We start from the raw sequence: 25,050 nt of genomic DNA, 5'->3' as shown, positions 1-25,050 counted from the left end.
AGGAAAGGTGGGGGGAAAATAAGGCCGTTTCACACCCGACGCGACCCCAAAACCCAGGTTTGCCACCAAGGGTAACTCAACGAAGAGCTGCAGCCAAGCCCCGCGCTCATACAGATGTACCTGAACTGTACACGTGCCTTCCGACACCGGTTCATCTCATTCGCACTTCACATTTTTAATTACAAGCTTAAAAGTGATACATCTTGAGTCTATGGCCACAGCTAGACCTAAGGTTTATCCTGGGATCAGCCAGGGTTCGCCCCTGCCTGAGCACTAGATCCCCTGTGTGTCACCTAGATGTACAGGTTTGACCCCTGGATGATCCAGGGATAAACCTTCCATCTAAGCTATGGCCTATGCCTTTTTTAAAAAAATGCAGTGGACCAATGAGGGTGTCAAAAACACAGAGGTTGGTCCATATGGGTGCCATGCCAAGGGCACAGGAGGCAGGACTGAGTTACAGGCAGGTGTCAGAAGGGAGCCAGGACACAACCAGGAGCCAATGAACACACCAGAGCCTGGAAGACCTGGTTGCTGAGGCGTAGTTCCTGCCCAATCAAAAAGCCATTCTTGTCCAGAGGCCCAATGGCTAGCTACATTGGCCTGAGAATACATCACTGTCCTAGGAGGCGATGCATCATCCTAGGCGGCCACGCATTGTCCCGGAGTTTTCTAGTTCCAGCCTCAACAACGCTTTTAACACTTTTTAAAAACGTTGCTCACGGCATCCCTCGACAGAAGCAGGGGAAAGAAAGGAAGATGCTCGCCTCCCTGCACGGGATTGGTTCACGCACGCCACTGGACATCTGATGATCTGATCAAAGCAACCCCGCGTGGCTCTCAGCCAAAAGTATGAACTGTCCCCACGGAAATGTTTTGGCACCGAGTTGACAACGGGCGATGTGGAGGACTCCTTCTGTGGCACTTGATATATCCTGGCTCATCCTCGCATCCATGTGTTGATATTACAGTCAACGGGTGATGGGTCACGCCCTGCTAGCAGCACATAAGCGCACAGCGGGTCACAAGGTACGCAGGCCTGTCCTCATTTTCCCAGCCGCTTTTCGCCGCATTCGTGGAGCCCGGGAACAAACGGAACGCCGAAAGGATCGGGCCCTGCACAGCGTCCCGGAACACCGGCGGCCAGCGACTCAAAGGCTGGCAACAAATACAACCGTCTCTTGTGTTCCAGCCGAAATTGGCCGGGCGAGGCCCAACTGTGAAATCGGCCTGATGGGGCCATCTTTAAAGAGTTACGGAAGAGGCAACCCTTTCTATAATTCACCGACTTCAAAAGTATGTTTGACATTATTGTCGGGAAAATTATGTTAACCATGGATTACTGTTACAATCAAAGTATGTAGTGAGAAGTCAAGAGGCTTAGTAGTAAATTTTCAAAGCGCAGCGCGGGGATTTAGCCGTTTGACTCCCATTAGCGTCAGGAGGGTTCGCACAGCTAAATCCTCGCACACCGCTTTGAAAACTGACCCCTTCGCGTTGATGGGATCGGCCCCCACCCCATTCCCAAACGCTCCCCAGCCACCACCGTCTTTTAAGAAGTTCCAGATGACCAAGCAAGAGCAGAAATGGGGGAAGAAGAAAAGAGAGAGGGGGAAGAGGTGGGGAGAAAAAAAAACCATTTCAGCATGCTATTGTTGTTTGCAGGCATCTGAAAGTTATTTTAATTCTTTTGCCATCAGAACTACTTCCAGCATTTGAAAGGTGCGTTGGGACAGGCCGGCGTTGACTGCCGGGATACGGCTAAGAAGCACGCGCAGAGCGGCACAATGGGATATAAAACTCCTACTACATTTCTCACATCCACCTAAACAGCCTTTGGTTGATTACTCCGCATTAGAGCCTGGTTGGCGGAAATAACTGCTCCATCACAAGGCTCAAGACGGGGCCTTTTTAGGCTCCTGAAAGCTGCCACCTGTCCGAAATGGTACAGCTCTAGAGAGGAGTGGAAGCCGGTCCTGTTTCTACTCATTTCACTCTGCCGGACGCGCGGGAAAGGAATTGTGATTTGTACTTCCTTTCACCACTTAACCTCCCTGCCTTCAGGAAAAAGGCAACACCAGTCAGGTTTTAAGGAAAGGCGGGGAGAGGGGGGAGAGAGAGCGAAAAACCCAACGTCTCCGTTTCCCCACGGAACGCGGGCGCTGACGTTTCCACTTACAAACGCCTTTCAAGTAAGAGAGAGGTAATGCAGGCTGGCTTGCAGAGGGTTATGTTAAGACATGACAGCGCTTATCGCAATGACCTTACCACTTAATATAAGGAGTCTCGGGCAGCGACACGGGGCCGGAATTTCCTCCGGTCGGCATCGCCAGAAGTCCGGGGTCACAGGAAGAGCAGGGTGAGGGGTGAGGGAGAAGGATGAAGACAACCATTCTGGGTTTCACCAACCAACAGGGAGCCCTCCAAATCTTTGGGGTTACGAAAGCCATGAGCCCCAGCCAGCATGGCCCATGGTCAGGGATGCTGGGAGCTGTAGTTAGGGACGGAAGGACTCGCCCGTGTCTGATTCGTTGGACGCTCACCCCACTGCAAGCTGCTTTTGAGGCTCAACAATCATCCAACGATATTGCCATCGTCTGGAGCCTCCACTGTGCGTAACAACGGGGGCTCCGGAAATTTCAGATTTTCCCTGTTGCGTAAATACAGCCTTTACGGCTGCTATTTATCCAACGATTGAAAACATGGAATTTCCGGAGCCTCCACTGTTGCGCACAACGGAGGCTCCGGACGAGGGCGGACAACATCCCTAGTTGTGGGACAACACAGATGGAAAGGAAGATGTTGGAGCAGGCTGTCCTAGGAGTACTCATGAGCCTGATGGTACCCATCAACAGGATTTGGCCATTGGAGATTCACCTATCAAGCTGCAACCCGTAACTTGGAAATGGAACCTCTTCCTGAACATTAGGCGCAATTCACTACACACGTCCAAGACCCCGGTGCTTGCCCTCAGCCTTTCCAGTTCATGGCATTGCAGATTTCCAAGTGTGTTGGACGTAAGCAAAATCGTGGCAACTGGCTTCATTTCTACACCGGTGAGAAGCCTTTAGATGCCATCCTGCACTTTTCTAGGGTTGCTAAAAGCCTTCCCAATCAGGAGAACTGGGACATAATCCAGAAAGGGACAAGCTAGGCGTTCAATTAGCTCACGATGACAGCTAAGTCATCTTGACAAGGACGCTGCCTGGCTGAATTACCGTAGAAGAGGACACAACGCTAGCTAGTGGCGGTGATTCACAGAAAGCTCAAGAAAACACAGCCCCAAAAGGGAGGGCTGAGAAAATACAAATATTTAACTTTCCGCTTTGGACAACAGAAGGCAACGTATACCTAGGGGTGGGCAAACATGCGATGTTCGAGCCTGTGTAGTTTTTCTGAATTCCTCTGAGTTTGCTGCATCAGAGGAGGGACAGGGTCTCTTCTCAATCATCTCAGAGTGCAGGACACGGAATAACGGGCTCAAGTTACAGGAAGCCAGATTCCGGCTGGACAGCAGGAAAAACTTCCTGACTGTTAGAGCAGTACGACAATGGAACCAGTGACCTAGGGAGGTGGTGGGCTCTCCCAGACTAGAGGCCTTCAAGAGGCAGCTGGACAACCATCTGTCAGGGATGCTTTAGGGTGGATTCCTGCATTGAACAGGGGGCTTATGGATACGTGGCTCCACCGTGGACCAGGAGCTGTGGCATGCGGAAATGTTGATGTGATACAATCCATTGGCTTCCTATTGCAAAGGCCCAGATCCTTCTTTGTCCTTCTAATTTGTGTCAAGGGGGCAACTGAAGTCAACAGGCAGTGGGTCTGGCGATCCATAGCAAAATTAGATGCTACGATCAACACGTGTTTTGCTCCATACACCATCGTATCACTCATCCCCACGTCCTCCATCCTTTTCCATTAGCTACATAAAGTGGGCTGTATGGAAATCAACATGGGTTACACGTGGCTAAACTTCCTGGGCACCACAATTCAAGAAGGACGCAGACACGCTGGAGCGTGTTCAGAGGAGGGCAACCAGGATGATCAGGGGTCTGGAAACAAAGCCCTATGAAGAGAGACTGAAAGAACTGGGCATGTTTAGCCTGGAGAAGAGAAGATTGAGGGGAGACATGATAGCACCCTTCACATACTTGAAAGGCTGTCACACAGAGGAGGGCCAGGATCTCTTCTCGATCCTCCCAGAGGGCAGGACACGGACTAATGGGCTCAAGTTACAGGAAGCCAGATTCCAGCTGGACATCAGGAAAAACTTCCTGAATGTTAGAGCAGTACGACAAGGGAACCTAAGGAGGTCATGGGCTCTCCCCCATTCAAGGCCTTCAAGAGGCAGCTGGACAACCATCTGTCAGGAATGCTTTAAGTGGATTCCTGCTGCATTGAGCAGGGGGTTGGACTCGATGGCCTTAGAGGCCCCTTCCAACTCTACTATTCTATGATGCCACATCATGCCACAATATGCGTTTCTGTACAGCTCCCAAAATGCCCTTCAATACTGCGCATGCGCAACAACCCGTTTACATGGGAAGGGATTTTTATTAAAGGAGGAACTCTCATCTGAGCTACCATGGAAGAACTCTTTACTTCCCAAGGATATATGGAATTCATGTGAGGGAAGTTCAGCCACCGCTAATTGTGGCACAGGGATGCCTTCAGCCCATGCAACTTGCAGCTGGAAATCCAAGCTCACAACGCATTCTGCAAATCCCCAAAAATGCATTCAACAACTTGCACATTTGAAAAATGCCCCCACCCCTCAAAAAAAGCATGCATTTCTAAAACCAGGGCAAACACACTTCAATCAACTGGTGCATGCATCCAAAACAGCATTCGTTAAAAATGCGCAAGCAATTACAAAAAAATGTGTTTGAATTTTCATACGGGTATTTTTAATCGTGCAGAAATGAGTTTGCTTGTGTCTCAACTGGCTGGTGAACTCAGCTGAGGTAGTATTCAGGCGAGAGAGTATTTTTTAGCCTACAGACCCAGTGGCCATGCTAGGGAGGGGATGATAGGACTTGTAGTCCTGACACATTTGGGCGGCGCCAAGTACGTAAAGCCTGGCATCATGGGATGGGATGTCCCACCATAACACAACAATCAAGTTCCCTTATTTTGTCACAGTTCCAGTCACATCCTCCTGCCTCTCAGTGGAGTTTCAATAGTGAAGATGTGCCGCGTAAGCTTACCAGAAAACGCTACAATAAAGCCGGGGGTGAGGGGGCGGGATATTTTTGTTTGTTTTAACAAAATCTATATCGATATCATTACATTTCCTAAGGTCCAGGGCAGCTGTAATTAATGGATTTCTCTCCTTCCCTTAATGCACTCATTTGTCAATTCAAACGCACAAAACGGCCAATCAATTTTGATGTATTTAGTAAGCAATTTGTCAAAGAATGTTGCAGAACAGTTAATATATTAATCCGTTGCCATCAGCCTCCTCCTGATTTCTGCAGGACTTCTCCATAAATAAAAAGTATGTGTGTATATATATATATATATATATATATATATATATATATATATATATATATTCAAGAAGATAAGAATGCCCGTAAACCAAAGGTGCCCTTTCCCCTGTGATACGGTTCTAGGAAATGAAAAAATAGAACCTAATGCATGATCTAAAGTTTGCCCTCCATTTATATGTGTTATTGGAGATGGATCACTGTTTCTGGGCCCAATTCAAGGTGTTAGCTTTCTCCAGTAAAGCCATCTCTAGTACCTCTGGGGCCATCTTCTCCTCTCTGGATTTTTGAGACCTGACAACGAATTCCTGTGAGAAGTTGTCTTTTGTGGATTCTAGATTTGGCTTCCCCGAGGAGCAGGGCCTTTTTCAGTGGTGGCTCTGGTGCCGTGGAAGGAACGGCCTTACCCGATAAATTCGCTTAGTGTTGTTTCTTACGGCCTTTCGGAGGCAGACAGAGATTCTTTTGTTCCGGGTTGCGAACAGGAGTTAAGCCTGTCTGTTTCTACTAGGAACGTACAAGAATTTCGTTCCTGCTTGTAAACCGTAAGTACAAGTTCACCACCCAAATGTGAGCAGGAACGGATTTCTTGGGCATTTCCCCCTATTTCCTAAACTCGCATTCTCATTCTGAAAATCTGCATTTACACAAATGTGCATCCACCTACAACTCCAAACTCTGCATTTCCATGCTTTATCGTACGGGGGAAAGGTTCATTTTCAATCAGGAAAAATCCGCCCCTAAAAAATTGCACGTTTTGCACAATCGAAAATTCACATTTTCAGGTGTGTGTGTGTGTGGGGGGGACACGAAACTCATGTTCAGGAAAGAAAACAAGGCAAACCGAACTTCGCGGAGAAATTCGTAGAACCACAACAAGCTTTGCACTCATGGTTTGCGTGGTTTCTTGGATGATCATCGATATTTATACTCGCTTAAATTTGAACTGGTTTTAGAAGTTCATTATATGCCTTGGAAATAAGAGGGTCCGTTTGTCCCATTTTATAACAGACAGTCTTTTATTTGCAAGGCCATCAGGTGACCGTCCTCTGTTTGAAATTGCCCTCTGTTTAGAGATGTCCAGTCCTCCAGTTTGAAGAGAAAGAAAGGGCCATGAAGCTGCTGAACCACAGTTATTAGCACCTGGCCATCGACCTGATGAGCGGGAGGCACATGGTTTACCTGGCCGGCATCTCCCTCGCTCGCCAGATCTACGCCAGGCAGGATAGAACACTTTGAAAGCGGTTCGAAAACGGTATACAGAATGTGTCCTGGGCCCCAGCAGTGGTCAATACCATTATAAACCAGTGTACAGCAGCAGTGTAGATTCTGCCACTGTGGTGAGACGTACTCGGTTCCTATTTCAATTGTAATAATTCTTGCTATATCTGCATCATATCAATGAGCAGACGGGCATTTTAAACAGATCTGGGTCCTCTGTTTCAGTGATCTGAATCTCTTTTTGGCGATGTGGAAGTGGCCACCTTACTTAGAAATAAATGTTGAACGGCAGATTATAAATGCAATAATAGGTTTGAATGGGGGGTGGGATTTGGATCTGGTCTCCCAAACCCACATCCAAAGCTCTATCTACCACCCCTTCCCCAACCTGGCGCTCTCCAGAGGGTCCGGACCTTCCCCAACCGGGTGGCCTCCGCATGTTTGGGACTCCAACTCCCACCATCCCCATCCATTGCCCATGCCAGCTGGGGCTCATGGGAGTTGTAGTCCAAATCATCTGGAGGACGGCGCTCTCCTCGTTCCCCCGTTTGGAGGCTGTCAACACCATCTTTTTTAATATATATATATATATATATATATGTATTTCCAACAGCAACAAACAAACCCTTTTCTAATGCCACCACGAATTCGCACTCCGCTTAATTCAGAGCTGTTGTTGTTTTAACACAAATAAATAAATCAGATCTCCGCCGCCGCTCCCCCGGTAGCGGAGATGACCGCTGGTTGGATCTCTACGGACCCCCAAAAAAGATGAAAGGGGAGGAAAAAGGCGGGTTTGGCAGCAAGCTATATATTTATACGCTTTCCCCCACCTCCTCCCCTCCTGCCAAAGTATACCCTTCGACCGGATTATCAGACGGCCCATTGTTGCGCCTGCCGTCTGATAGAGGGGTACCTTCTGTTAGAAAAACACACAGACTATTTCTTCGGTGACCCTGGAGAGGCCAAAGGTCACTTATTATAAATGGATAATGAGACCTAATGCAGTGTTCTGAGCCCGGACAAAGATGGGGCTTATCTGTAACCCCTTGCGGCTTGGACCATTCAGGCTTTTATTCCTCTCTCTCCCCCCCCCCCACCAGCCCTCCACCACCTCCCCGCCCCACCGCCGCACATTTAATGGAGCCCAACAATCGGCAGAAATGCTATACAGAGGCCTGAAGTGGAAAGAGAGAGAGAGAGAGAGAGAGAGAGAGAGAGAGAGAGGCGGCATTCTGAGCCCTGATGGACAGATACAAATCGCGACCCTGAAATGGCGCCAGAATTCCTTTTACTGCTCACATGGCAGACAGCGGCAGCCATTCAACCCCCCCCCCCCACTTCCCATTTAGCCATTTTGCTGGCAATTAAACATACTGACGGAAGCGATAGCGCATCCAACCGCAGGCCGCCCCAGCTAATGGGAGACCATTACATGGCTGTTGCAGGTAAGCAGAGCGTTGGTGTTTTAAGCAGATATTTCCCTCCGGGGGGGGGGGGGGAGAGAAGGAAAAGCAAACTCAGGTAGGGTTCTCGCCCCCACTCCACACATGCACACACACACCGGCTTCTGCCATCTTCTTGTATTTAATGGGATCTAATTGCCTAGGCATTTTATCATGCGGTATAACTTGATTGCTAGGGCCGTATATCAAGGCTTTGCCTGGTTTGTCCGCCCACACCCTGTTCCAAGAGCCAAATCCAGGTGTGTGTGGGTTGTTGTTTTTTTACATCTGAGGCTATTGCAGGGTAACGATAGCACAGCACGGATTGTCGAGTGACCGTGACGTCACTCGCACAGAACTACTGATTCAGATAACGGATTTCCAGGGTCTGCCAGCCTCCGCTCCCGCCCCTGATCCGTTTTGCATTGGACACACTCCGCCGCACCGAGTTCCAGGCCATTCTGAAATGGATCCTGTTGGGCCTGACGTCGCCCTGCGGGGAAACACGGGGTCTGTCGATTTCCCGTGGACACCGCTGGGCACGCTTAAGGCAGACCCCAGGCCCTGAAGCCTGAGCGCTGTGGTTGCTGGGAGGCCTCCCCTCTCTCACCACGCTCCGCGTTTCTACAGGGGATGTGGTGGTATGCCAGGGCTGGTGCCCAGGGTAGGCACGGATGGGCACCGGCCAAGGGCCCACATGGCAGCAGGGGGCCACTCATAAGCCCCCATTGACGCTGCTCTTCCTCTTCACCACTGCAACCTCGTTTACCCGCCTCTTGCTCTAGCCAAGACAACGGTGGCGGCGAGAAGGCGGAGCAGCCGACGCGGCTACCATTTTGCTCCTCTGCTAGGGTGACCACATGGAAAGGAGGACTGAGCTCCTGTATCTTTAACCGTTGCACAGAAAAGGGAATTTCCGCAGGTGTCATTTGCACGCACGCAGCACCTGGTGAAATCCCCTCTCCATCCCAACAGCTCAAGCTGCAGGAGCCCTGCCCTCTTTTGTACCTGGTCACTCTAGGATAGCTCCTGCAGTCTCAAGGGCATTCTCTCAGCCTTAGTCCCTCCTCCACTCACACAATGCAGGGATAGCAACACTGGCCTGCCTTGCAAAGCTGTTGTGAGGTTTACGGAAATAGCCTGCAGAATCAAAGACCACGCCGATGAAGGCTAAGCACGATTATTATGAACTTCGCTGGCCCTCACGCAGCCTCCTTGGCAGACGCAGAAGAAAACTGGCTCGGACGAAGAAGTGTGGAACTGCGGTTTTTTAAAATTTAGAAAAAGTGCGTTTCAAACAGCGCGTTTTCAAAAATACGCATCCCCCCCAACGTGATTGCAAGTTTGGGAATGGGCGAACGTTTCCCTCCCCGCAAATCGCGGTCCCATCTGCATACGCATTTGGGCTTACGGACGGGGCACAGTCGGATGATTTGCCACATTGGGTCCAGTTTGAGAGCAGAAAGGGAGAGGCTGGCAGAGGCGTGTTGGCAATCCTGAGCACGCCACCCCTCGTCCTTCTAGGCTTCCGTCTTCTTTTTTTCCTGCTCCACAAAAACATGTCAGCTCCTTTATGATTATTGTTTTCCTTCTGCCTTTAATAGTGAGATTAATTTACAGGCCCAGACCTCTTCCCCATGGCAACGTGGACCAGATAGCGCCGAAGACGTCTGCCGGCACAAGGGCGGATGCTACCGAAGGCCTGCCGTCCGGCGCACCGATTGGATTAAGTGTTTCCACTTTGCTGCCTAGGTTCTGGAGAGATTGAATTAGAGTCTCCACTTTTTCGGGTTTCGCGCACAAATTAGCGTCTGAGAGGGCAAGATGAAATTTGCACATCTCGAGCCAAGAATCCTCGAGAGGCTCAGGGAGCAGCGGTCAGCCGAAGGGCAACATGGCAACGTTGACAGTAAACAGAAAGGCACGATAAAACATGCAGGAAAAGCAGGTTGCGGATTTGGCCCGAGCCGCTGCCGAAATGTACACAAACTGCCTGAATGACCGCAGCGGTTTGGGTTCCAGCCCCCGGTGGGAGTGTCTCCTCCTGAAGGACTCCTTCAAGATGATCTGCAAGGTCGCTTCCACCTCCGAGGCGCGGTGATTCAAAGAGTCAAAGCCAACGGCGACCGGCGTGAGAATTGGGCCTTGATCGCAGCGTTTCCTGGAACCTTAGGGACTAGCCACTTGAATGCTTTGCCTAGTGCTTTTTCTTCCAAATCTTCAGTTACATTTGCATGGTAGTTTTTGGGTTTTTTTTGGACTGCAGGATATTGAGTCTCTTCATATATATTATAAGTTTGCGTGTGTGTGTGTCGATATTTGTTTATTTTGGTCCTGCTTTTTTCACGGTCTGTTCCCTCCTTGGCAACCGAGTCTCAACAAGAGGAACTCCAAGGTGTTTGCAAAACGGATCACAACAGCAACAATAAAATAACGGCCGCGAGTCGAGCCAATGCCAAAGGAAGCGCGAAAAGATTTGAGTAAGGAATTCATCGCACTGGCATCGAAGCATTAAAACGAACAGAATGTTTAAGCAGGAAAAGAAGCGAAGGCTAAAGGAGCGCACGGCATCTAATAGTGGTTTTCGTCCTGCGGTGTCTCCCAGACAGAAGTAACCTGGGAAGGAGGGACATGAATGTACTATCAATGGCTACTAGTTGGGATTGCTACCCCCAGTAACGGAGGCAGTAGGCCTCGCTATACCAGGTGCTGGGGAACTGCGGCACTGCGCTAACCTGGAGCCAGGCCTGGGCGGGAGGGGGATGTTGTACTCAAGCCCTGCTTGTGGGATTCTCATTGGGGCATCTGGTTGGCCAAGGAGGGAACAGAATTCTGGATTAGATGGACCCTTGGTCAGATCCAGCAGGGCTCTTCTCGTGAACTACAACCACCCGGGTTTTCAGAGGAGGAAAAATCCCGGAGCTCCTTGTATATTTGGGGGGGAATTATACCCAAACAATTTAAATCTCTATATATTCTTTCGCAATAAATGGGTTGACGGTTGAGTAGCCTTCCAGCCCCCTGACGCTTCCATGTTCCCTCTGGGCTTAGCTGCAATCTTCGCGCTACCTGGGGGAGAATGCATTTTCTCAGCAATGCGCAGTGTATTACGGTAGCGTGGTCTTGCACAGGCAATCAAGACCCACTGGTTTCACAAGAGGCATGTGTGAGGCAGAGACGGATCGACGCAGGGGCCGGCACCTTTGGATCCTCCGCGACGGCGCTGCCGCGGGGACAGTCAAGACGGACGGCCGCGCTTCGAAACGTACCACATCACCACCGTACAAGGCCCGTTGGCACCGAACTGTGACCAGCTGCAACCACAATGGGTTCAGCCCTTGAGGCTTCGCTCCTCTTTTAAGGGAGGCACCTTCCGGAAAGGGGGCAGGAAAGGGCAACGGAAATGACCCAGGGGGCTGGAGCATCTCCCCTAGGAGGGAAGCTGGGATTGTTCAGCTTGGGGGAAAAGGAGGCTTCATCCCATGAAGCTGATGGGTGGGAGATTCAGGACAGATCGAATTATTATTATTTATTACATTTGTATACCACCCCATAGCCGAGGCTCTCTGGGCGGTTTAGATAGGATAAAAACACTTAAAAACCATATACAAAATTGTATATTGCATATTTAAAATCACAAAAGCATACAATTTAAAACTACAAAACCATACAAAACCAAACCCAGGCGAATTACATATTGCTAACTGCCTGGGAGGAAAGGCTTAACCTGGCGCTGAAAAGATAACGACGTCGGCGCCAGGCATGCCTCGTCAGGGAGATCGTTCCCCAATTGGGGGGCCACCACAGAGAAGGCCCTCTCTCTTGTTGCCGTCCTCCGAGCTTCCTTCAGTGTGTGGGAAGAAGTCCTTCTCGAAGGAAGGGCTCCTTCACACAGCGCATGAACTATGGAATTTGCCAACCTCAAGATGCGGTGATGGCCACCACTTTGGATGGCTTTAAAAGGGGGTTGGATGAATTCCTGAAGGAGAAGGCCATCGATGGCTACGGCCCCTGTTGGCTAGGTGATACTTCCAGTGTCAGAGGCAGTACGCCAGTTGCTGGGGAACATGGGTGGGAGGGTGCTGTTGCACCATGTCCTGCTTGTGGGTCCCTGGTCCACAGCTGGTGGACCACCGTGTGAACAGAATGCTGGGCTAGACAGACCCTTGGCCGGATCCAGCAGGGCCCTTCTTAGGTTCTTAACGTTCGAAGCTACTTACAGCCCACGAGCAGATACTGGTAGCACTGCACCGAATCAGCAGCCAGGAGCAGAGGATGGTTCAAGTTAAAGGGCGGCTGCAGTTCATTCCACTGGGGAGTCCTGCGGAAGCAACGTGAGAGTATTAATATTTAAGCCGGCAAGCAGGGGGGCGGGGGGGGGGGAGAAGAATCCGCATCTGTGTCATCGCATCCAATTATTTATGCAAGAGAGTGCAGTGTTTATAATTATTTAAAGTCGTTTGCGACAAGCGTAGGCTATTCCACAGGCAGATGGAGAGAGCAGTAATGGGCGGTCCGGTCCTAAGAGGAGTCGAGAAAACCCACACAGGCGTCCGCGCACGCGCACGGACGCTTCGCCATGTTACCCGTTCCGATGCAGCGATCCGTTTAGGCACGTCGGGAGCTGCCTTCTCCCAGATTGGAGCGGTGGATGGCTATGTGGTATCTCCAGTATCTGAGGCGGTAAGCCTATATGCACCAGTTGCTGGGGGAACGTGGGTGGGAGGGTGCCGTTGCACCCGTGACCTGCTTATGGGTCCCTGGCCGACGGCTGGTTGGCCGCTGTGGCCTTAGCTAGACCTAAGGATTATCCCAGGCAAATGGAGGGGTTGTCCCTGCCTGCTCCCAGAATCCCCTGTGTGTCATTTGGATGCACAGGGATGATCCCAGGACGATCCAGGGATATAGGCCTGGTCTAGCCATGGCCTGTGTGAACAGAGAGCTGAACTAGAAGGAACCTTCTGATGTTGGCTGCCAGTCCAGGTCCAGGCCCGATTCAAAGTGCTGGTATTAACATTTAAAGCCCTAAACGGCTTGGGGCCGGGTTATCTGAAGGAACGCCTCCTCCCGTATGTACCTGCCCGGACCCTAAGGTCATCCTCAGGGGTCCTTCTCTGTGAGCCCCTGGCAAAGGAAGTGAGGCAGGTGGCTACCAGGAGGAGGGCCTTCTCTGCTGTGGCACCCCAGCTGTGGAATGAGCTCCCTAAGGAGGTTTGCTTGGCACCTACATTATAAGCCTTTAGACACCAGGTGAAGACCTTTTTATTCTCCCAGCATTTTAACAGTCTATAAATAAATTTTAACTTGGCGTTTTAAATTCGTAATTTTGCATTGCTGCTGTTTTGATCTGGTTGAGCTTTTACATTGCATTTTATATGATGGTTTTATACTGTTGTTTTATACTTTGAATGGTTTTAATTTTTGTGAACCGCCCAGAGAGCTCCGGCTATTGGGCGGTAGAGAAATGTAATAAATAAATAAATAAATAAATAAAATGTTCTTAACTTGGGCAGGGCAGGGGGACACGTTCCTTTCATGGGCTCCGTGGAAATGCTAACACCGTGACGTGGCATCAGATTTTTTTCCCACCCTCCAGAACACGTTCCGGAGGCACATGGATTCGCTATGTCCACACGGCTCCTCATAATGCGCAGCGGAGGCCCGCTGACGCATTGTCCGACAACGCAGCACCGGAGCTGCGCCTGAAGGCTTCCCAACCCGCGAAAACCCAAGTTGTGCAAAGTTTCAGGCGATCGATCCGGCTCGAATTTGCAATCCCATTACAAGTTGCTTGCTTGGACAATAATGGCCCTGAAAGACTGTGTTGTCATTTTAATTAGGGCTGGCCTCTCCTCAAGCGCTTGGTAAATCAGGTATTGATTCGTCCAGGCCAGGAATGAGCCAGCCCTGAAGAAGATTGGAGCCTACCAAGCAAACCAACGAACAAACAAAACACGGGAGGGGGAAATCAATGGGGAAATATTTTAAAATGTCAAAAGCACTGACAACATTTTCTCAGCAATCCCTCGTCGGTTTTATGCCGCAAGTCAGGGCTAATTTCTCTAAATGGCCTTCAGAAAGCGCTACCTTGGGAGACCCACGCAGGACAATCGGTGTAGCCATTTGCTGGGTGCCACCGAGGGCCCAAATTGGCAACCCCTGGCCTGTGGGCGCTTTCTGTGGGGCCAAGCTGTCTGCCTCCTTCCCCTCTCTTTCCCCAGCTAGGGCAGAAAGATGCAGGGACAGTGGCTCAATTGTACACACTTACGTGCGAGTATGTCTCAATGAGATCCATGGGACTTATCTAAGAACATCAGAAGAGGCCTCCTGGATCAGACCAAGGGTCCATCTAGTCCAGCACTCTGTTCACACAATGGCCAACCAGCCGTCAACCAGGGACCCACAAGCAGGACACAGTGCAACAGCACCCTCCCGCCCATGTTCCCCAGCAACTGGTGCACACAGGCTTACTGCCTCTGATACTGGAGGTAACACAGAGCCAACAGGGCTAATAGCCGTGGATAAACTTCTTTTCCAGGAATTGATCCAACCCCCTTTTCAAGCCATCCAAAGTGGTGTCCATCGCTACGTCTTGTGGAAGCGAATTCCATAGTTTAACTATGCTCTGCGGGAAGAAATCCATGGGTATAACTATGCTCTATTTGGTGCATTCTCTTCTGTTTCTTATTGTTTTCTTGTGATTTTATTAGAACGGAAGCCTAGGCGGCAAGGCGTTGCGGTTTTATTCTTGCACTATGTACAGCACCATGTACATGTTAAGTTTAAGAAAGTAAAAGGCTTGCGTAGTCATTAAAATTGTGTGTGTGGCTATCCTCAAGGCTAAACAGAGGAAGACTATCTGTGAGCAATTACCTTGAGATAGAAGCTGTACTGGGAACCTTGCCAGGATTCTCTAAGATATCATGGTGTTAACGATATGAATATACCAAAGATCCTTGAGGCTGGGTTAGCCTAATCACAGCTGTATGTAATATAGACAAATAACGGTGTATATATGTATATGTGTATAGCTTTTGTCACTCTGCACAATGACACGGAACTGTAAAGAAGTCTGAAGCTAATAAACTTACACTGCTAAGTAAGACCTGCATTGTGAGCTGTGTTTCTGAGCACAAACAGAATTCCCAAAGAAAAGTTCTGGCCCCGACAGTACACTGATGGTGCTATATAAATAAATAAGTAAATAATAAGAAGTCCTTCCTTTTACTCTGTCCTGAATTTCCCACCCATCAGCTTCATGGGATGACCCCTTTGGGCTCTAGTATTAGGGGAGAAGGAGAAAAAATATGTCCCTCTGACATGCAAAGGACTGCTGCTTTCCTACAGAGCTGAGGTGACTTTGTTGCAGAACTAGAACTAGAACTAGAACTTTGTTGCAGGTCTAGAAACAAAGCCCTATGAAGAGAGACTGAAAGAACTGGGCATGTTTAGCCTGGAGAAGAGAAGATTGAGGGGAGACATGAGAGCACTCTTCAAATACTTAAAAGGTTGTCACACAGAGGAGGGCCAGGATCTCTTCTCGATTCTCCCAGAGTGCAGGACACGGAATAACGGGCTCAAGTTAAAGGAAGCCAGATTCCAGCTGGACATCAGGAAAAACTTCCTGACTGTTAGAGCAGTGCGACAGTGGAATCAACTACCTAGGGAGGTTGTGGGCTCTCCCACACTAGAGGCATTCAAGAGGCAGCTGGACAAGCATCTGTCAGGGATGCTTTAGGGTGGATTCCTGCATTGAGCAGGGGGTTGGACTCGATGGCCTTGTAGGCCCCTTCCAACTCTGCTATTCTATGATTCTATGAACTGCTGTGGTCGTTATGCATACCGTCTTAACAACATGCCCCTGGGATTCAATCCAGATCCCTATACTCAGAGAAGTGTGTGGGCGGTTATCATGCCAAAGCATTAAAAATTGCAGGATGTGGTCCAGGATTCCCCTCTACGGCAATCTCAGCTTTTCCAATTTTTTTTTAAAAAAAAAATAATAATAAGAGAAGGAAGTTTGCGGTCCTCACGATTTGAAGACGTGTCTGAAAGCCCGTGGACGGTGCCTGCCGAAATCTCACGCCCGTCAAGGGTGCGCGGGTAAAATTCTGGGATGGGGGCCGGGCCACCTTCCACCGGGACTCTCCGTGCGAGGAAATAAGGCAGAATTAATTCTGCGGGGATTGCAAGACGCCAGACGGGAGCAATGACGCACGCCAGGCGATTTACGAAGTGTCTACTGGTGGGTGGCAGAATTCCGCTTCTCCGTGTTTGGGGATTTGGGTTCCCAGAGAGCAGAATTTTAATTTTTCCAACCTCAAACTACACGCAGCCCTTCTGGTATTGTGTCGGGCAGCGCCCTCAGTGACGGAACCTGCAGGATGCCCACAGCCTGGGCATCTCGAACGCTCCAAATCTGACACTTGTGGGGCGAAATTCCTCTAAAGACAAGAGCAAGGAAAAGGAAAGGAACCTCTCGTGCAAGCACTGAGTCATTACTGACTCTTGGAGGGACGCCAGCTTTCGCTGACGTTGTCTTGGCAGGCCTTATAGCGGGGTGGTTTGCCGTTGCCTTCCCTGGCCGTGATTACCTTTCCCCCAGCTAGCTGGGTCCTCATTTTACCGACCTCAGGAGGATGGAAGGCTGAGTCGACCCGAGCCGGCTGCCTGAAACCAGCTTCCGCTGGGATCGAACTCAGGCCGTGGGGAGAGTTTCGGCTGCAGAAACGGCTGCTTTACCGCTCTGCGCCATGGCCTAAAAACCGCCATCGAGAAGGGATGGGCTACCTGACAAGCGTCCAGCTCGCCCTCGGGCAAGTCACCATCTCCAGCGGGGTGTCGTCACTGATCTTCGTGGCGGTGCTGAGAGGCCGAGGCTCAAGCACGTGCTCCACCAAGGTCCCGTAGCAGCTGATGATGTACAGAGACTCCACGACAAACTGCTTGGACTGATCTGTGGGTGGAAAAGAAGAACACTGAGAGCCGTGGACTTGATTGTATTCGTTAAGAAGGGCCACCCCACCGTTTTTCATCCGTAATGGGCCTCCAAGAGGTTCGCAAGGAAAAGCATGTTGTATCATCGGTTTTGTTAGTTACAAATGATATTTTACAGAAGCAGAGAGGGACGTTTAACTGCCTTCCCCCCCCCAATAGCCCATGATAGATTTGTTGCATGACCATGAAAGCCAAGGGGGTTCCCCCTCCCTAAGCCAAGACACCTTAGAATAATGACTTCCTCACTTTGTTTTCGTTTGCAAGCTACTTTCTTGCACCAGACAAGAGAACTTGAAATGCTTGCTCCTGTATTTGTTACGTCTTTTGAATACGCCCTCTCGACTCTTCTCAATCCAAAGTTTCTTTTAGGCTGCGATCTTCTACCCACTTCACTGGGAGTACGCGCCATTGAGCTTAATGGCGGTTACTCCTGAGTAGACGTGGATACGACGGCTCTGCTAGTGATCAATCTCACGCTACTCTTGCCTCGTTCTTTCCACCATCTGATCACCCTGGTTGCCTTACCTCCCCGTTGACATGGAGCTCTTAAATTCCTTAGGGCAGGGACCTATCTTTTTTAAACATGTGCATGGGTTAGGCTGGGAAGAGTACAGTATATTGATGGCGCTACATAAATACATGCTTAAACTAGGAGCGTTGCAACTACTCTGGACTGTGCATAGTTGAGAGATGGCATTGCCGATTTTTCAGGACAAGGAGGGAGGAGGCAGGGAGGGAAGGAAGGAAGGAAAGGGGAAAGGGAAAGGGACGAGGGAGGAAGGAAGGAAGGAAGGAAGGACGGAAGGAAAAGGAGAAGAAAAAGGAAGGAAGGAGAAAAAGAAGGAAGGGAAGAAGGAAAAGAAGAAAGGAGGTGAAGAAAGAAGATGAAAGGAAAAAGGAGGAGGAGGACAGAAGGAGAAGGAGGAAGAAGATGAGGAAGTAGGAAGAAGGAAGAGGAAGGTGAAGAAGAAGGAGGAGAAGGAGGTGGAAAAGAAGGAAGAGGAGGAGGAAGGGGAAGAGGAGGAGGAAGGGGAAGAGGAGGAGAAGGAAGAGGAGGAAGGAGGGAAGGAAGGAAGATGAGGAAGGAGGAGGAGAAGTGGGGAAGAAGGAGGAGGAGGAGGAGGAGGAGGAGGAGGAGGAGGAGGAGAAGAAGAAGAAGAAGAAGAAGAAGAAGAAGAAGAAGAAGAAGAAGAAGAAGAAGAAGAAGAAGAAGAAGACGACCACCACCAGGACAGAAGGAGGAGAAGGAGCAGGAGGAAGAGGAGAAAGTAGGAAGAAGGAAAAGGAAGGAAGGTGAAGAAGAAGACAGAAAGTGAGCAGGACAGAAGGAAGAGGAGCTGAAGGAAGGTGAGGAAGTAGGAAGAAGAAGAAAGAGGAAGGAAGGGGAAGAAGGAAGAAAAGGCAAAATAGTTCAAAATGTAAAAGCCTTGGACTTTTTATAATATGCTTTTATACCCTTGGATTTCTCATCTTCTTCCTCTAGCTTTACACTTCACCGTTGGGCGCTGCTTCGCTTGTCGCCATCGCTCAGTGCTTGCCAACGTTCCCAACTGAGCAGAGCTGCTCCTCCCCACCCAAGGCCCGGCCCTCCCCCTCTGGGACCAGAACTAGGGCAACATCCATGGGTCGCAATTTAAAATGAGGACATGGACGGGAAACTCAGACTGTCATTGGTCGGGAAAAGCCCAGGGCTCTGCGACAGAGCACAGCGGTGCCATGCGGGAAGGTCCCGGGTTCGATTCCCAGCAGCATCTCCAGGTCGGGCTGGAAAGACTCCTGGCTGAAACCCTGGAGAGCCGCGGCTGCCAGTCGGTGTTGGCAATACTAGGCTGGATGGACCAAGGGATTGACTCGGTACGAGGCAGCTTCATTACAGGAGTCGTTCATTTACACGTCGTTTCCTCCACACACACCAACCTTTCTCTCTTTTAAGGCCAGGGTTGCTTGCAAACCAAGACCTCGACGACCCGAAGACGGCAGCGACGCAGAATTCGCCTCCCGCCGATTTGCTGGGTGAGATTTGCGGAGCCGGCTTGCTTTTGCTTCAAAAACGAGAGAAAGGGAGAGAGAGTCAAAGTCTAATTATTATTATTATTATTCAGTCGTCCGCCCGGTTTTGCTGGAGGTGCAATATCAGGCCAGGGACCCGGTTTTCTGAGAACTACCGAGGATCAATAAAGCCTGAAGACATAACGGAGGCTGCTCAGCATTTCAGAAATGCACATTTAACATGTTCCTTTCGGGAGGCAGAAATAGCTCGGCGGATCTGACGGACTGCTTGTTCAGCGGCTACGGGAGGGATCGGCGGGTGGTGGGCCTCTGAGCTAGACCACGTCCCCAACCTTCGCCAAGACGGAGTCACCGGTGGTCAGGGGGCTCACAGAGAATGAGCACCTGTCAGAAGTGAGCACCCAAGATCAACGCGTGCCCCGGATTTGGGGAGAGGGGATGGACGAGGGCTGGATTTGGAAGGGGGGTTCTCATGGGACCTGTCTAAAAGCCACCGAGAGAGAACGCACACAGTGCCGAGGGAGGATTCACACAATTCATTTTCCGTACCCAGAGGGTCGGTGTTTGAGATCCCGTCGCACTGCCAATCCAGCAGAAGAGCCTCCGCCAACCTGGCGGCCTCCAGGTTGGACTACAACTCCCATCAGGGGCCAATGGCCACGCAGGCCAGGGAAGATGGCAGTTATAGTCCAACACATCTGGAAGACACCCACATCTGGGAGAGGCTGCAGTGGAACAATGTCGCCCCGGCCAGAATTTCAGACTGGGTTCAGCTCAGTTCATCATAGGTTCGGAGGGTCCCGAACTATAGAGGTTCCTTTCTGAGCACCCTATTTCCAAACTCCGGCGTCATTGTTACGCGGAAAGCCATTCCCTCCCCGCAACTTTACGCCACTGATTCAAGGACATGTCGGACCGTCGGTTTCTCGTGCAGCAGAGAAGGCAAGCCAGGGTGGACCAACATGCAGAAGATATGAGAAATGGAGAGAGAGAGAGAGAGAGAGAGAGAGAGAGAGATTCACATCCACAATGATGTTGGGCATTCATATCCACATCCACAACCACGTGAGAAACAAACATGCCTTGAGGAATGGGAACAGGAAGCCCTCCCGAACCTAAAGTCACTCTACAAGTCTTTATTTGGGGGATGAGGGAGAAACTGGAGAGAGAGTGTGGCATAGTGGTTAGAGCTCGGAGGACGGCAGAGGGAGAGGGCCTTTTCTGTAGCGGCCCCCCAATTATGGAACCATCTCCCCGACGAGGCCTGAATGGTGCCAACATTGTTATCTTTTCAATGGGGGGTGGGAGATGCCATGTTCTTGACCCTTCCTATATCTCTTCCTTCTTGTCTGTCTTGTTCAGGAACTGAGCACTTCCCATCTGGGTTCTTAGCTGGGCTAAGACCGGCTGAAGGCCACCTCCGTCGGGGCGACAGTGCAACGGATGGAGTCACGTCAAAGCCGGATTGCGCTCGAGGGGTCAGAAAGGGCCCACAGCGTCGTGGCAGACGGCGGAGGCCGGTGGCTCCGATTTCAGTGGGGCTGTAGATCGGTTCCAAATTTCTAAAGGAGCTCTCCGCAGTGCTGAACCCCCTCACTCCAGAGGGCCATGGACCCTTCCTCTGGGCTCACCCCCTTTCCCCTTGCCCCCAATCGTTGGGTAGCTTGCTGGCTTGGGCAGGACTTTTCCTCCATTCTCAGAGGTTGGGATTTATGTTTTTGTTTACCGTATTTCTTCGATTGTAAGACGCACGCTAATTTCAGTACCACCAACAGGAAAAAAAAAAAACCTAAGACACACCCGCGATTCTAAGACGCACCCCGTTTTTAGAGATGTTTATATGGGGAAAAATGAGTGTCTTAGAATTGAAGAAATAGGGTATTATTACATTTCTATTCAGGCTTTATTTCCTCCAAGGAACCCAAGGCGGCATATATAACCCTCCTCTCCGTTTTATCTTCACAACAACAACCCTGTGAGGTGGGTAGGGCTGAGAGTCTGTGACTGGCCCAAAGTCACCCAGTGAGCTTCCATGGCCGAGTGGGGACTAGAACCCGGATCCCTCGACTCCCAGTCCAACACTCTGGCCACTGCACCATGCTGGCATACGCAATACAAAATAAAATAAATAAAAAATCAAATACAATAACTAAAACCAGCATCCAAGCCAACAGTACCCAATTCAGGGAGGCGGAACCCTGGCTGTATTTCATGCCTTGATCCAAACTATGGATCTAAGTCACTCTACAAGTCTTTATTTGGGGGATGAGGGAGAAATTGGAGAGAGAGTGTGGCATAGTGGTTAGAGCTCGGAGGACGGCAGCAAGGGAGAGGGCCTTTTCTGTAGCGGCCCCCCCAATTATGGAACAATCTCCCCGACGAGGCCTGAATGGCGCCAACATTGTTATCTTTTCGGCGCCAGGTCAAGACATGTCTTTCCTCCCAGGCATTTAACAGCAAACGTTGAGTTTTAACTGACTCCAGAACTAGCTTTGGCCTGGCTGAGGGTTTAAAAATTGTTTAAAGTATTAGCTGTTTTTATGTTTTTAATTTTTGTATATGGATTTTTAATGTTCCGTTTTTAAATCTTTGTAAACTGCCCAGAGAGCTTTGGTTATATGGTGGTATATAGATGATGATGATGATGATGATGATGATGATGATGATGATGATGATAATAATAATAATAATAACAGAGCGTTGGACTGGGAGTCTTGGAAATCCGGGTTCACAATGCCTCTCCTAGGGCGTAGAGACTGGCAGTCAGAGCCTCAAGCTAAAATGTGCTGGGCTGGATCTACACTATTGCTTTAAAGCGCTTTATAACAGTTTTATAGCGCTTTAAAGCAGTAGTGTAGTTCCGGCCCTGGTGTGTTTGGTGTTTTGCCTCCACCCTGTTTAGCCTTCGGCCCGAGAGTTTCTCCAGATATGAATTTGGCCCTCGGAGACTTGAAAGGAGTTCAAGACTCCTGGACTGTGGTCGGTTCGAGCAGGGCTCCTTCTTCGTGATTCACGTGGGCCCAAAGGAAGGAGGCGAAGTGTCCGTTACAGCTGCTTCCTAAATCAGTGTGGCAAAAGGGAGCAGTGGTGTTGGGAAAAGTGTCGAACGCCCAGAAGCCTTTCGACAAGGATACGGAGCAAAGAACAACCCGATTGGGAATGAAATCTTAGCAGCTGAAATCAAGCTGTTAACTCACAGAACCAAAGGTGTGAAAGTCTTCCACGAGTGGCCTGCAAGGAATATGTAGAACCATGCGTGGGATCTGGGCCATTCTATGAACTGACACTTAAGGCACAAGGCTATGCAGGATCGCTTCTCGATCCTCCCAGAGTGCAGGACACGGAATAACGGGCTCAAGTTACAGGAAGCCAGATTCTGGCTGGACATCAGGAAAAACTTCCTGACTGTCAGAGCAGTCCGACAATGGGACCAGTTACCTAGGGAGGTTGTGGGCTCTCCCAGACTAGAGGCATTCAAGAGGCAGCTGGACAACCATCTGTCAGGGATGCTTTAGGGTGGATTCCTGCACTGAGCGGGGGGTTGGACTTGATGGCCTTGTAGGCTCGTTCCAACTCTACTATTCTATGATTCTACGTTTAGACAGGAAAAAAGGCCTGCAACTCCCAGCATACCCCAGCCAGCCGGCTGGGGCATGCTGGGAGTTGTAGGACCTTTTTTTCTGTCGAAACACGCCCTTGCAGTGCAACCCTATGCACATTTACTGGGAAGTACGTCCCATGGAGTTCTTTGGGATTTCCTCCCAGGTTACTGTGTACAACGGGGGTGTTGAACTGCTTTCGGTTTTGGAAAAGCTCTCGGGGGCTTTATTCCAGTGCTGGATGGGGTGAAAGAAAAAGAGGCAGCCCCCCCCAAAAAAAACACTCCAGTGCATTTCAACCTTTTAGAATGGGGGGGTTGTACAAGAGCCGGGAAACAAAGAAATGATTGGCAATTCACGGGGTAAGGGGGCCAGGAGACGGGTGTGCAGCCATCTGGGAAACCCAGAGAACTGGATTGGGATCCCACCCAGGCAATTCATTCAGCTTCTCTGCAATCTCCTTATCCTCTTTTAGTCCTTTTTAAACTCCATTGTCATCCAAAGGGCCAACCGTTTCCCTAGCTGGTTTCCCGCTTCTGATACATTTAAAGAACTCTTTATTGTTGGCCTTGATGATGTTAGGAGCGCTCTGGCATTACTAGAAGAAGGTTCTAGTAATGCCGGAGCAACCCTTCCAATCCTTATTCAAGCCGCCCAACTGGTTTAACGAATTCTGATTCCGTTGACGGTTGATTACTGTCCAATTATTTGAGTTAGATCGGATCTAGCCCTGGCATATAAAATTGAAGGCATAACTCTCTTTTCGAACGGATCTTTGCAATCAACGCAGCGCTCTTGCTTGGCTCCTTCAGCAGGGACTGCACAGGAGAATTGTACCCCAGGGACTGGACGGCGCTCAGATTAGAGGGACCCTTAATGAAATCCACAAACCCACGGGGGTGGGTGTGTGGGTGTGTATCTACGGCAGTTAGCCAGGAGCCAGGAGTACGCAGAAAGGTCACTCCTGCAAGTTCCTTCCCAAGCCCTCCATGCCCTCAAAGACTTACGATTTTTCACAACACAAGTATAAACAGTTTTCAAGGAAATGGAATAAAGGACGTTCTATTTACACCACGTCTTTAAAACAAACGGCTTCTCCGGCACACACTGAAGCTCCGGCTTCCAGTGCCAAAACATTTTCAGTTTAAGAATGATGTTTTGTAGACAGAAAAAGGCAGCCCTTGTAAAACATGATTACTCTTGCGGTTAAACTTAACTGAGAAGCTGGGAGAGGGGAGAAACCCGGTATGTTATCTTTGCTTTAAAGATATTTGGCGGGGTGGAGCAGGGGAAGGGAAATATCCTGACATGACATCCTCAAATCCATATTGGAAAGTTTTATATTGTCAGGATCTTTCATATTATTACCCACAGGCACGCTTGCCGCTGTCCCCGGAACCTCCCTGTGTTAGCATTACCTTGGAGTATTCATTCATGCATTCCAATAAAAATTTCCTTCTTCTATTCAAAAGAGGAAAGCGAACCCAACTAGGGAATGGCGAGCTCCCGGAAAGCTAGACTGCTGCACCCACTGAACTCTGCCCTCTTTCGGCCAAGCCGGCCCCGTGACAGCTCGGCGTCACGTGCGTCCGAGGCTTCTGGTAAGTGTGCAATCTTCAAATACTTTCACACAGAGGAGGGCCAGGATCTCTTCTCGATCATCCCAGAGTGCAGGACACGGAATAACGGGCTCAGGTTACAGGAAGCCAGATTCCAGCTGGACAGCAGGAAAAACTTCCTGACTGTTCGAGCAGTACGGCAATGGAATCAGTGACCTAGGGAGGTGGTGGGCTCTCCCACACTAGAGGCCTTCAAGAGGCAGCTGGACAAGCATCTGTCGGGGATGCTTTAGGGTGGATTCCTGCATTGAGCAGGGGGTTGGACTCGATGGCCTTAGAGGCCCCTTCCAACTCTACCCTACCCTGTGCCTGCTTACCCTACCTTGTGCCTGTTTGCATTCTCTTCCCCTCCTTATTGTTTTACTATGATTTTATTAGATTGTAAGCCTATGCGGCAGGGTCTTGCTATTTACTGTTTTACTCTGTACAGCACCATGTACATTGATGGTGCTATATAAATAAATAAATAATATAATAATAATAATAATAATAATAATAATAATAATAATAATAATAATAGTCTATGATTCTATGAATTCCCACGGCATGCCATTAGCGTGCTGGGGGAATTGCGCGATTTTCGGAAGCTTTCCCTCCCCGCGCCCCTCTGAGATATTCTCAGGCTCTTGACCAACCAGGGGAGCCGTTGGGTCCTCCTGGACAGGAAGTG

The 25,050-nt window shown here is 49.8% G+C and overlaps 1 protein-coding gene across 5 annotated transcripts in view; it reads right to left on the bottom strand.

Annotated features, from left to right (window-relative positions):
- Window positions 1–25,050, bottom strand: part of BCAS3 (BCAS3 microtubule associated cell migration factor) — a 538,487-nt gene that overhangs the window by 275,237 nt on the left and 238,200 nt on the right. For all 5 annotated transcript variants that reach the window (XM_063146608.1, XM_063146612.1, XM_063146611.1 and 2 more), the window contains 3 exons: window positions 19,070–19,194; window positions 16,946–17,111; window positions 12,376–12,476 (listed from right to left, as the gene is read on the bottom strand). In XM_063146608.1, the coding sequence (XP_063002678.1) occupies window positions 12,376–12,476; window positions 16,946–17,111; window positions 19,070–19,194 (392 nt within the window). The remainder of the gene's footprint in view (window positions 1–12,375; window positions 12,477–16,945; window positions 17,112–19,069; window positions 19,195–25,050) is intronic.

Source organism: Elgaria multicarinata, chromosome 22 (assembly GCF_023053635.1).
Source record: "Elgaria multicarinata webbii isolate HBS135686 ecotype San Diego chromosome 22, rElgMul1.1.pri, whole genome shotgun sequence".
Lineage (NCBI taxonomy): Eukaryota > Metazoa > Chordata > Lepidosauria > Squamata > Anguidae > Elgaria > Elgaria multicarinata.
This window is presented reverse-complemented; position numbering and strand designations above follow the sequence as displayed.